At 38.8% G+C, this 14,388-nt stretch overlaps 1 protein-coding gene and 1 non-coding gene across 3 annotated transcripts in view; both read right to left on the bottom strand.

The window, feature by feature from the left end:
- Positions 1-509: 509 nt before the first annotated feature.
- On the bottom strand, positions 510-640 carry LOC119808569. The gene has a single exon (XR_005284493.1). It is a non-coding gene; the product is annotated as a small nucleolar RNA SNORA3/SNORA45 family (small nucleolar RNA).
- Positions 641-9,710: 9,070 nt separating this feature from the next.
- Positions 9,711-14,388, bottom strand: part of C1galt1 (core 1 synthase, glycoprotein-N-acetylgalactosamine 3-beta-galactosyltransferase 1) — a 33,914-nt gene continuing 29,236 nt past the window's right edge. For both annotated transcript variants that reach the window (XM_038319485.2, XM_038319486.2), the window contains exon 4: positions 9,711-14,292. In XM_038319485.2, coding sequence (XP_038175413.1) covers positions 14,089-14,292 — 204 coding nt within the window. In that variant the 3' untranslated portion in view covers positions 9,711-14,088. The remainder of the gene's footprint in view (positions 14,293-14,388) is intronic.

Here is a 14,388-nt window from a genome sequence, read left to right as displayed (position 1 = left end):
GGCCGGATCTGGGCAGGGGTGCTTGTGGATGTTGCTCAAGGTGTCTTCTATCTTCTCCTGTGCCGCATCTGTTCTTTCTGTTCTCCCTTCTCAAGTGCTTTCTGGTCCCTGAGATTCTGAAGTTATCATCCTCAACTGAGGCATCCAATAGAGAAAAGTCCTGGTCTCTCAGCGAATTTTCAAGATGCTCGACTATCAATGGATGAAGAACCCAAAGACTCTATGACTAATCACCTTCCTGCTTTTTCTTAGGTTACTTAGCATGTGGGTTTCTGCCCAGTTGTTTGTAATATTTATACAAACTTTCTCTTCTGCATTCTGTGGTCATCTTGAAAGGACTTACTTTACGCATGTCAGGATGTGAAATCTGGGTTAAAGAGATCAGCCCAGAAGGACTTACAAACTATTCAGTAAGGTCATTTGTGAGGGGCAATACTGACAATACGACTAAGCTTGACTGCACTGAGAGTGGATTTAAGTAGGACCAATCCTCTAATGTGTGAAGTAAGGCACATTTCTGCCCTGAGCACTAACACAGGCATTGGCTGCTCCTGTCAGTACATCAAGACCAGAAGATCCTCTCTGAGAACTCTAGCCCACCAGGACATATGCTGTACCAGGAGATGACTCTAGTTTTGGCAAGAGTGAAATTTTGATGGGATATTTTATTAGTAAAGTGTTTTTGATCATGTATCTTGACTTTCTAAGTACTAATGTACCAATATTATATCATAAATATAAATATGCACATACATAAAGTACAGTGAAATAAAAATGGACAAAATTATTTCCATCCACCACTGGACTATTTGAAGAGCAGTACTATAGAATCTGGCTGAGAAAGAAATTACTTCTGACTCTGTTGGTCTAGGATGACTTTATGGAAGAGATCAGGTTCATTAAAGAAAATCCAGATAATATAGGTGGACACTCATTGAATAGAACTTACCAGGAAAAAAAAAACAAAACACTCAACTGACCAGTAGTTCTTTTTCTGCTGTTCCTTTATTAAACCTTACAGTATAATAGTGATTAATGACCTATTTCATTGACATGTTGAAATGTTGATCCTGCTACTTCTCATCCATAGAGACTTAGATAAATTACTTCATCTACAAACAGTTTATATCTGCTACTAGGATTATGATTAAAAAGTATCCAGTAGAATAAATAATACAGTGTAAAGTAGCTAGCAATACTCACTGCCTGGATGCATAATCCTAATGCATATAACTACCTTTACATTTTTTTAAATTTTATACCTCATAGAAAATGAGTTCTCTGAGACCAATAACAAAAGAAATCATTTGTCTGTTATACAGTTTGATGCTATACTTGAAGTAGGCACTCAAATATTGGTTAAAATGTTTGATTAGGAGCTGAACTTGTGTGCAGAGTTAAATATTTGGATATCAGTAAACTGTTGTGAGGAGGGCCTGCATGTTTGTTCCTGCCACCTGGCTAGCTTAGACCCGAAATAATTACACAGAAACATATTAATTAAATCACTGCCTGGCCTATTAGCTCTAGCTTCTTACAGGCTAACTCTTACATCTTAATTTAATCTATCTCCTGATGTAGGTGTGTCTTCTATCTATCTGATGATTTCATTGGATAATTAATAAAGAAACTGCCTGGCCCATCTGATAGACCGGCCCTTAGGTGGGTGGAGTAGACAGAACAGGAAGAAGGAAGTGAGGTAGATGGCTCAGTCAGATGCCATGCCTCTCTTAAGTTAGGCAGACTGCCATGCCTCTCCTCAGAGAGATGCCAGATGCAATGAAGCCAGCCATCAGGTCAGACATGCTGAATCTTTCCTGGTAAGACACCACTTCATGGTGTTACACAGATTATTCGATATGGGTTAGTCAAGATGTGAGTAAGAGGCTGAAAATAATGGGCTAGGCAGTGTTTAAAAGAATACAATTTGTGTGATGTTATTTTGGGTTTTAAGCTAGCAGGTGGCCGAGAGCAGGGCGGCGGGAAGCTGCCTGCAGCTCCACACTACAGAATGGCGCCAACGTGGATAACTGAATCTACAGAAAACCTGAGAAAGCTTGGGAAAGAATAGAGTAAGGCATGTTTTCTTGATAGCAGCAATTTCTCGGATCTGAGCAAGCGTTCTCATCTAAGAGAGGCTTCCTGACTCAGCTTTAGTTGCAAAACCCTGCAGCTCTTTTAAGAGGTCCTTCTACGGAACACTTAAATAGCGTTGATAAAAGCTGACTGCATGTTTGTTTGTTTTCAGCCATAGCAGGAAAAAAGTTGTGCTGTTTTAAAATGCTGGCATTCTGGTCTGTACTGCCAGGACAAACTCTGACTCTTTCAAGCAGGCTGTCTTGACTGTTGTTTGACACTGTTGCAGCTTGCTTGCTGGCAGGGACCTTGAAATGCCATAGAGTTGTGGCGATAAACATGGCTTCTGCGGGTACCTCCGCCATGAGGCTAGAAAGCTAAGGCATGGGCTGGATCCAGCCGCCAAAGTTACGGCTTTAGTTCTACCGATTTTGGTGGGTAAATTAAAGACTCGTGTGGTCAGAAAAAGAGAGATATATAGTAAAGAGAGATTCAAAGACAAAGAAAACCTCTAAATGGTTTACAGTGAGTTAAAAATACATGCAGGCAAAAAGTTAAAGTTTTTACAGTTAAAAAAAGAGAAAGAAAGAAAGAAAAAGGAAGTAGTTTGTTGTGGTGGTACACACCTTTAATCCCAACACTTGGGATGCAGAGGTAGATTGACCTCTGTGACTTCAAGGTGTGGCAGGACACACCTTTAATCCGAATGCCTGGGAGGCAGAGACAGAAAGATCTCTGTGAGTTCAAGGTGTTGTAGCACACACCTTTAATCCCAGGCTGAGGCCAGTGGATCTCTGTGAGTTCAAGGACAGCCTGGTCTACAGAGTTATTTCAGGACAAAGATATAAAGAGAACCTGTCTCAAAAAAGTAAAAGTAAAAATAAACAAAATAGAGGTTAAGTAAAGCTGCATAAAGATGGAAAATACACAGAGAATCTTGATACTATATGCTATTGTGCTCTCTTTGAACTGTTTGAATGCTGAGGAAGAAGCAACAGCTGCTAAAAGATATTGTTTATAAATGCTGCTGAACTAATCCAAGATAGATATTTTGAAAATACCTTGACTTCAGAATTTGGATCTAAGGATATGATACTTTGGAAAAGAGATTCTTCTTTTGTTTTTACAGAAAATGAGACCCTATGGATTGCTTCTATCCCAGTATGGTATGATAGACCACGCCCTCCTGAAAGGTTGCAACGAATACCCTCAAAAAATCACTTTGCTTAACTGCCAACTAAGATGAATCTAGCACACAGGCTACACCATGAAAGATCTGATTAACAGTTTCCCCATTCAGTAGGAAGCAGTTTGGAGAGAAATAACTGCGTCCATGTTCCCAAATATTGTTTATAAATGTTCTTTTACATTTAAAGGGGGATATGATATGGAGATGAATAATTTGCATTGATATGGATTTTGCTTTAGTGATTTAAATTTAAGGTCAGTTTTGTTATATTTATTTCTGATACTGATTAAGGTATTGTGATTGTGTAGTTCACTTAAAATGTAATGTATAATTAGGAAATATAGGTTGTTGATGGATAGTCATCAATAATAGTTAAGCTTGTAGTCATGTTAGATTTTCTATATATAGAGAGATATATTTCAGTAAGATAGACATTCTTCATATCTTTCAAAGACTACAGAATATTCCACTTAAATGTCTTAATAACTTAGGACTTTTCATGACAATGAGACAAATCTGCTCCTGGCAGCACAAACTACTTCAAGAGAAAGATGGGCATCGAAGAGGCTACTTATGGAGTTTGATAGCCATTGGTCAAGAAACTGCTCTTGCTTGGACTATTGCATAAACTGGACACAGAGAACCCACAGAGAGGACTGCTGAACTTGCCTAAATGTGAGATGATTCTTTGGGGTTCCTGACTCATGAAAGGGTCTGCGAGACATTCTGCAGGACACAGCAGAAAGTGACTGAACTGCCTTCGAAATTTCCTGCTTCGTGGAAATGTCTGCTGGAAACTATGGACCTGAAGGCTGAAGATGGATGCCCCAATGGTACAAAAGAACTTTGGGTGACTGTCCAGGTAGCAAGATGTCTCTGTGATTTCTAGAGTTTTGGAAGTAGCTTACTTCTTGTTCACCTAGGTAATATTATATCCTTCTGGAGTCTTTGATGGAGTTGAAGAATAAATAGATAGTTATAGTTTTCCTTAGTTATGATAAAAGATAAAGTAGATATAAATATTGTAACTGTAATTCTTACTTGATAACTGTTTTGTTATATGTAATTTTACTATGTTAAAGTGAAAGCTTTTCTTTTTTGTTTAAACAGAAAAAGGGGAAATGATGTAGGTGTGTCTTCTATCTATCTGATGATTTCATTGGATAATTAATAAAGAAACTGCCTGGCCCATCTGATAGACCGGCCCTTAGGTGGGTGGAGTAGACAGAACAGGAAGAAGGAAGTGAGGTAGATGGCTCAGTCAGATGCCACGCCTCTCTTAAGTTAGGCAGACTGCCATGCCTCTCCTCAGAGAGATGCCAGATGCAATGAAGCCAGCCATCAGGTCAGACATGCTGAATCTTTCCTGGTAAGACACCACTTCATGGTGTTACACAGATTATTCGATATGGGTTAGTCAAGATGTGAGTAAGAGGCTGAAAATAATGGGCTAGGCAGTGTTTAAAAGAATACAATTTGTGTGATGTTATTTTGGGTTTTAAGCTAGCAGGTGGCCGAGAGCAGGGCAGCGGGAAGCCGCCTGCAGCTCCACACTACAATCTCCATTAATCTGTGCATCACCATGAGGCCATGGCCTACCAGCAAAGTTTCAGCATATCTATCTCTGGCAGCTCCATGGCATCTCCCTCTGACTCTGTCCTTCTTCCTCCCAGCATTCAGTTTAGTTTTTCTCACCTACCTAAATTCTGCCCTATCAACAGGCCAAAACAATTTCTTTATTCATTAACCAATAAAAAGCAACACAAAACAGAAGGCCCTCCCATACCAGTAAACAATGTAAGTATCAATAAACAGTAAGGGAATGATATGGTAGGATCAGGCTGTGGAGGATCACAACATCTTCAAGTACACTGTGATTCAAGAAGTGACAATGGAGCTGGGCCTGGTGCCACAAGCTTGTAATTCCAGCTATTAGGATGAGCACAAATTTAAACTCTGCCTAGACTACAGTGTGAATATTTAAAAATACAGATTATATATGAATATCCATATAATATTCATAATATACATACATTACACACACACACCACACCCTACACACACACACACACACACATATTTGAAATGCGGTCCCCCTAAGTTATATCCTGGTCAACTTAGGGAGACCCCATCGCAAATTTTAAAGAGATAATTTGGGGATAGAGTTCAATGGCAGAACTATAGGTGGCAGGTCCAAGGCTCAATCTCTACTGCAAAAACATGAGATAATACAGCAATGAAGTGGTGTGAGAGAGGATTATTTTAATACTAAAGATGGATACTGTACTTGTCTACAAGGCTGTTTCTCTTCCAACTGAGGTAGATTACAGTGCATGAGTAGTTTTTTCCTTTATACCAAGAGATGTTTCACGTTGGGAAACAAATATTCTCCTTTTCTAGTTATTATTTGCCAATTTCCACAAATCTTTAAGATTAAACTTAACTTGCCCCATGATGTCAGAGGTCCAGGCATTTCAGAAAGATGACAATGTGCTAATAATTAAAAGAAATGTATCTGAACCAATGAAACCAATACATAGGTCCTTGAAACCACTGACTGTAAGGTGAACTGGATTTCAAATCTGCTTTTTTTGAGTGACTGCACACATTCCTTCCCAATGCCTCCTGTCTATACTCTTCAGTCTGCCTTAGACTAAATCAGGTACAAGGTCCTCAGTAAGAACCAGGAGACAACCATGATCTTCTTGCTACCCTCCCACCATGTCTGAAGGAGCTAGCCATGCTTCCTTTCAGCTATGAAACAGCTGCTTTTTAAACTAACAGGACTTGAAGTTTTGGATGTCAAAAACTGCTGGCAGTGCCAAGACATCTGTTACACAACACCAGTCATTATTTTCCATTGTGATGTGAACGTCACCTCCAGCAAACCGGAGAATAGTCTGCCTCATTGTTTCAAACAAGTGGGCAAGCATGTCTGATGTGTTCTTTAGAGCTCCTTTAAACAGTGCCAGTCAACATCTTAAGTGCCCATTTGGCCAAAGAAGATGGTATCAACCGTAGTTTTGAATTAAGTTTATCTTACTGGGTAGTAAAAACTTAAGTATACATATATACATATATTCACTAAGTGGGTTTTAGAAGCATTTCTGTAGGGAAGAAAAAAACCTCTAGATCATGTTAGCATGTATTCTCAGTCTTAATTTCAGTGACAGATAGCAAAGTTGCTTAATTACATTTCTCATTTAACTACCTAATAAGATATAATTTCAAAACTAATTTTCAGAATATTCCTGCTGATAAGAAATGGGAAGAAATTATAATGTTAGCAATGAGAAGACAACTGGGGTGCCAGTGGAGATGGGAATAGGGGTGAGGTTTGAAGAAGCAGAAATCAAAAGGCAAAGGGCAGGGACATTCAACTAGACAAACAGGTTTCTAAAAGTTACTCTGTAAGCCAGAAGTCATCTCTGATCAATTATTCTAAACACATACTTTCACCTCACTGAGAAAGCTGTTTAAATTCAGTGGGGAAGAAGCCAGAGTTTTAATACTTTAAAGAGAGATGGAATTATTAAAACAACCATAACCATACTTGCAGTGGTTTGAATGAGAATGGCCTCCATAGCTCCTAAGTTTGAATACTTGGTTCCCAGTTGTGGAACTGCTTGGGAAAGATTAGGAAGGTATGGCCTTGTTGGAGGACGTGTAACTGGAGGTGGGTTCTGAGATTTCAAGACTCCTGTAGATTCCTAGAGCTCGTTCTCTCTGCCTCATTGTTGTGGATGATGTGAGTTTTCAGCTGTTCCTGTCACCATATTTTTGCTCTGCCATCATGGACTCTTTAACCAGCTCTAGAAGTTTGACAGGAATAACCCCCCATTGGCTCATGTATCAATATTTGGGCCCCGGTTAGTGAGACTGTTTGGGAGGGACTAGGAGGTGTGGTCTTGTTGGCGGAGATGTGTCACGGGGTTGGGCTTTGAGGTCTGAAAAGATGTCTATATTCCCAGTGTGCTCTCTGCTTTGTTAAGATGCGAGGACTCAGGGGTTCCTGCTACCATGTCTTTGTTCCACCATCCAGGACTCTAACCTGCTGAGACTACAAGCCCAATTACTTTCTTTATAATTGCCTTGGCCACAGCAATAGAAAAATTACTTAGTAATTTTTCAGTAAGATATATTCAGTATTTCTGTATTTTTTTCTGGTACTGTAAGGTTCTACTTCTGGGAAATTTAACAGCAAATCTGTATGTATTCATATACATAAAATGACAAAATTAGCATCATAATTTATTTAATTTAAATAATATTTTATTTATTTTACATACTGACTGCAGTTTCCTCTCCCTCTGCTCCTCCTGGCTCCCCACCCTGCTTTCCCATCTATGTCCCTTCCCTTCCACTCCTCTCCATTCACACAGGGCTGGCCTTCCATGAGCTTGAACAACAACAACAATGGCACATCGTGCTGAAGCAGAACAGAGCTCCTCCCCTTGCATCAAGACTGGGCAAGGTAATCCAGCCTGGGGGAGAGGTTTCCAAAAGCCAGCTAAGCACAGGGACAGGCCCTGATCTCACTGCTAGGAGCCTTACGAGGAGACCATGCGACACAACTGTCACACAACCCTTTCTTCAGGAGCTCAGCCCATTACTTGGATATCTGCATCTGCTTCTATCAATTACTGGATAGAGTATCTCTGGTGACAATTAGAGACATCTCCAGTCTGATTACAGTCAGAGGGCCACTTCAGGCATCCTCTCCACTATTGCCCAGAGTTTTATCAGGGATCATCCTTGTGGATTCCCTGGGGTTTCCTTGGTGTCAGATTTCTCCCTAGCCCTGAAATGGCTCCCCCATCAATGTCTCGTTTGTTATTCTCCTCCTCTATTCCACTCAACACACCTCCTGTACCCCCCCAACCTGCTCCCTCACATTCCCATCCCTCCGTCCTCCCCTCCTGCCCCCAGTTTACCCAGGAGATATCTTCTATTTTCCCTTCCCAGGGAAATCCACGCATCCCTCTTTGGGCCCTCCTTGTTATCTAGTCTCTCTGGGGCTGTAGATTGTAGGTTGGTTATTCTATACTTACTCCTAATATCCACCTATGAGTGAATACATACCATGTTTGTCTTTCTGGGTCTGGTTTACCTCAGGATGATTTTTTCTAGTTCCATTCACTTGCCTGCAAATTTCATGAGGCCATTGTTTTTAGAGCTAAGTAATAATCCATTATGTAATGTACCACATTTTCCTTATCCATGCTTTGGCTGAAGGGAATCTAAGTTTGTTTGTAGAGTCTGGCTATTATGAACAATGCTGCTATGAACATAGTTGAGCAAGTGTTCTTGTGGTATAATTGAACATCCTTTGGGTATATGCTCAAGATTGGTATAGCTGGATCTTGCGGTACAATTTTCTGAGAAACTGCCATATTGATTTCTGAAGTGGCTGTACAAATTTGCACTCCCAGTAGAATGTTCCCTTTACGCCACACTCTCTTCAATACAACATTTTGGCATCTGAGTAATCGATACAACCACATCGTTTGGCATCGTTACAACCACAGTATGAGGTACCATGTATCTCTCTTTACCTTTCCAAAGCTGCTGCCACATAGGCCAGTATGGATGCTAATAATGAGCATATGGGGAGCAGGTTGTGATAACTGAGTCACACTGGTTAGACTCATGGGCCCCATGAACATCTCTTCCACTTGCCTAGAAAGAGTACTAAGTCAATCTTGATTTGTATCCTAAATATCGCAGACCAACTGAATATTAGTAGACCCGAGTACCAGATTAATTCAGACTACAAACACCAAGTATTCTGGCCTACCCTCACACCTCAGTGAGCTTGCACATGTGTCCAAAGCATGCTCAAACGAAGATGGCAGCCAATTTTTATATACCAAGAACAACGAACTTCATAGGCGACTGAGAAACTCACAAAGTGTCCGTCATTCATGTTGGAGTTACTTCCTCAGAGGTCTTTGAGACACCATGCAGAAACTGCTTTTTAAAATCTGTCTTTGTTCTCCTAACACCATTCCCCTCTACTGACTTATTTCTAGCTCGAGGATGAGAACTGGAGAACGGGAACCTGTGTGTTCTGCTTGCCACTGTATTTCTAGCTGATGCCTGGTGTAAATATTTACTGAATAAATGAATTTCCCAGCTTACATGAAAGATAAAAATAATTAACCAGCGGGAAAGTGATCTTTGTCCTCTCCTGTCCTGCAGGCTCTCAGCTCTCCCCTTTCTCCCTCCCCACTTTCCTTCTCTCCAGGAATGTAGAGAGTAGATATTCTAATTTTAAAGGTCCATTATTCTAAGTCACGTGTGGGACACTTTGTTGCTTTATATAATATATATTCGAGAACAATTATGAAAGCTTATGCACACAGAAAAGATTTGATAGAAGAATCCCCCAAACTATCCATAAATAATATCACCCCTTATATCAGTTAAGAACACACAGATGGAGCAAATTTGAACACGGTCATTTATTTTATGCAGTTATTTGAATCCATTGTTTAAAAATTCTCAAAAGGCACTTTAAAAAACATTTAAAAATACATTTTTCTGACTAATGGTGATTACTTAAAATAAGCAAGTCACCAGACATTTTTAAACCCTTCATTGACACTATTACTTTAAATAATTTTTAAATTCCAAAACACAAACATTCAATGTATAATACAACACACTGCTCAGCAGTGAGGTTAGTTTTCCTCTAATATTACACTTCACGTAGATCACTCATGTATAGCGCCCTGCAAAGTTACTCACACTTAACAAATGTAACCAAAAACTCAGGAGGTAAGGGAGTTTTAACAAAGCACATTCAACTCTAATGCTGCTTTTAAGTTGCTTCTCTTAAGAGACTCTATGAAGTTCTCATTTCAATCACTGTTAAAATTTCAATACAGCTTGATGTATAACCGTAAGTCATCTTTAATTAACATAGGTTAGTGTGAAATATACCACACAGCTTGTCTACCACATTTTCCATGTATGTTTCTAGCAGGCCTAATACAAATCAAGTGAAATGAAGTCAATGTATTTCTTCTTTTCTTTTAGGAGGGGTAAATAACTTTACTTCTTTTAATTACTGATGTAGAATTTGTTTGAGGTTGTACACCAGCAGACTACTGTTGTATTTTTAGTCTCATGGGAAATCTTAATGTAGGCATAAAACCATCACAGATGATAGGCGTTCTGGTCACCCAAGTCAACCACAAGGAGACAGCACTATAAGGAGCTAAAAGTGGAGGTTAAGCATAAAGGAAATATCAAATACAGAATAATGACCTCATGAACCAAGAGTGCAAGGAAACAGGTATGAAGGAGCTGACAAACCAAGTGAGGATGTCTTTCAAGTACAACAGGGTCTCCATCTGGCAATGCAGTCTGACAGGATAAGAGGGTAAAACAATTCAAACTCAAGAAACAACTATGAAAATAACCAATCAGCAAACCCAATCACCACAACTCAAAACAGTATGAACTGGTCCATGATTTATTTTGTCATCCTTTGTAGTAGCAAACTGACCTCTGCAATTTAGATACATTCAAACCGTCCAAAAGTTCAAGAGGGATTAAAAACCTGCTTTGTGTCTATGAATTCCCACTAGAAAAACAAGCATATTACTAATAGAGAACATGAGACTTTATTAAATCTTATGCCTCGAAACCACACTGCAATCAATTATTCACAAGGCAAAGATCTTAATCTAAAAGATGGCAAAAAAATCATTATCCCCTAAAATCTTGTTTAATGTGCTCTACCATATACTTGGGAGAAAACTTTTGCTTCATCAGATCATAGGATAGGCAAACAGTTTTTGAAAGTGACAAAACTTAAGCTGACGGTATGAATTAGCAGAAAATCGTTGGCATATTATAAAGTAGCATTTTCTATTTCTACTGCAAATTTTTAGCAACTAGTGGACATTTTCCATGATATTAATTTACATGTTTTAATGAATCCATATGTACATATTAGTACTTACTGAACCCTTTCTGCTTAGTGCAAAATGACTAAACTTGGAGAACTACAGCTTTTGAGGGACCTGATAAGAGTCACTATAGAAAAATTAGGAATTTTGCCAAAACCAATGATGCACGGACCCTTTAAACTCTCTAGCATTTTACTTTTAATATAGTATGGTCCTGGACTTCACTGATTTAGACATGTTTTAGTCTTTGAAAAATGCCTCTGTCCTGGGCAGAAATCCTGAGTGTGTTCCAAAGACTATTTGCACCAAAATCATGTAGGTAAACAGGTAATGGTTCTCAACATGGGATTAGTAAGACTAACTTCAGGAGTTCTTTAATGGAACTGCTACCCACTATCCTGGAGTTTCTGACTTAGGTGATCTGGGCAGGGTGAAGAGCCACAACAGGCTACCAGCAGTGCTAATTTAGTATCTCTCATTAGAAGGTATCTGGCTATGAATGTATACTCCAGGGCTTCATGCTCAAAATCAACACTTGAGATTTCCATCTCAAACTCCAGGTAAGGGTGTGAAAATCACAATTTAAGAATCACTATACCAATTATGTTGTTTGACCACTTGGACTATTATTGGCTAAAAGTACCAGAAGATATGTAGTATTCATATATGTCTCTCTGTGTGTATACATATCTCATTATTACATACATACATATATGTATGTGTACATATAAGTACATGTATGTGTTTCTATATATAAAACTAAGCCTAGAGCTGACATAAACCATACACAGGTCTGGATCATAAATCCCAACCTTCTTACTATCACTGTGAGAGTGGAAACATCTGAATTCTTGGAGCCTTAGTTTCCTCATTTACAACATGGGCTAACACCCATCTTGAAGTTAATACAAATGCACAGAATAGTGCAGAACCTGGCACACAGCAGGCACCAGATGGACACTATATGTTATTTTAAGAAACGTGTAAATATCTCCTTCAAATCTGATTTAATCATCTCATTTACCTAAATCGAATTATTTATACTCCAAGGTAGCAGAGTAAAAACTTATCCTTAAAACCATGCCGTATTCTGGGCCAGATAATATAATGTTCTAACAACCTTATGTCTATTCATTTCTATAACTCTCATTACTATCCTGTGAGGTAGGTAGTATCATTCTCCCTAATTTTTAGATGAGGAAATTGAGGCACAGAAAGACTGATTGTTCAAGGTTACACAAACAGTGATGGAGGAGGAACTAAAAGCCCAGGACTCACCTCAGCATTCACTTCTTACAGAACACAGGTAAAGAGCTGCTCAAAGAACAGAGTAGAGAGCCTAGGGTATTGGCAGATGGCACTACCATGAGAACAACCCAAACCAAATTAATTTGTAAAGTTGGTTTGATTTTCATCATGTGGACAGAGTGATCCATAACTAGCCAACAAAATAGCCACCCCTTCAAATATATCATCTATAGAGGTTATGGTTTGGGCACAATAAATATAAATTATTCATATTTATTATTTAGCCAGATTACAGAGTCAGTGGTGTAATAATCATGCAAAATTAGCATAATAAGAAATGTAAATTATTCAAAATTAAAAATAATCTAGTGGAAAATCTGTAAAATATTCCGTTCTACACTCAGTATTGCTAATGACAAAAATAGAAGTTCTCTATCCCTCAGAAGCACTCTAGCATCCGGGAGTTAGGATGGTCCACACTGCTTCTGACGTGGTTTCAAATGGGGCTCTGCTGTTAGGACCACAGCATGACAGTCATCTCCAAGTGAGAATTCAGCATGACAGAAGTTGTTATTTACAAATAAAATAGATGACAGTTTAGTTTGTTTGTGTTTTTTACTTGCTAGTGTTTTTAATTAATTCTGTCCAAAAGCCACATTCAAAAATTTTTGCCAGTGTTAACAGGCACATCAGACATAAAATTAATTTTAAAAGTGCTTTAAGCAAGTTATGAAAGGCACAACAAATTCCATCTCCACAGGATGAAAATAAAAGGAACAATAATTATATAGTTGGAAAGACTTTGAAATAATAGATTTACAATGCCATTAGTAATTCCCGAGTGGTACCAATACAAGAAAAGCTTGTCCAAACAGCATTAAATTTAATTAAGTTACCCACAATTAATAATGGGTGAATTTTGGAACAGAATATTATTAGATGCATGTTTTATAGAATGTTGTCAATGCTTTGAATAAATAAACATTAATAGTGAAAATGGAATTCAAGAGTCAGACATTTAGAAAGGAGACAATGGGGACTTGGTACAAGGTTGATTATATATAGAACTAAGTATATACTGTAGTCAAGGCCCAGAATAATTGGAAAATGTGGTTTATTAGTGAACTTCAGGGGGGCATTCTTATTCTATTTCTTCTTGAGGAAACACTGCCAATTATAAGTCATACAATAACAGGAAAGTTTTCAGGTAGCAACTGGGAGGCTGGTTTGTATCATACACGTGAGCAGTGTGTATACTGAGCAACAGTACTTCTTTCTAGTTTTAAGGCAGATCTGTTCAGCACTGTGTTCTCACGGTGCGGCGCAGGTGATCACACACGGAACCACTCCAGCTCTAGTGACAACAACACACACTGTCAGGAACAGAGGACAGAGCCTTCCTAGCTCTTCTGTTACCATTCAAAACACAAATTCTTCATATATATTTATATTTATATATTACTGTATCAAAACACATTTTAACAGACTTCACAGCTCTTTAAATGCTTCAGATTATAGTCATCCATTGGAAAAAATTCTATATGGAATATTCACTTCCGATCAGTTCCTCACTGGGATTTCAGGATTCTGTCAGAAAGGAAGAAGTCCTTCAGTGCAATGTAGACCATTTGACCTCAGTCCACTCACGGTCTTCTTTCAAGGGTTGCTTAATTTTACTTTTGTATCTTCATTTTTGTTTGCTTGATTAATTTCTTTTAGTATATCCTCAGGTAAGGCAGGTTGATATCTGTATAAGTAGCCATATGGACGAAGATGATAAACGAGGTATTCTAATTCATACATGGTTGTCGAGTCAACATAGTGAAAAGAAACTGCAATGTCAGAGCAGCAGCCGGGACCCTGAGACACCAGAAGCAGACAGTGTGAGTAAGGGCACAGCAGCACACATCCCGCACAGTCACACCACTTACATCTGAAACATCAAAGCTTGAGGGA

This window comes from Arvicola amphibius, chromosome 2 (assembly GCF_903992535.2).
Source record: "Arvicola amphibius chromosome 2, mArvAmp1.2, whole genome shotgun sequence".
NCBI classification, from domain to species: Eukaryota; Metazoa; Chordata; class Mammalia; order Rodentia; family Cricetidae; genus Arvicola; species Arvicola amphibius.
The sequence above is the reverse complement of the archived record's forward strand: the minus strand, read 5'-3'. Positions and strand labels throughout refer to the sequence as shown.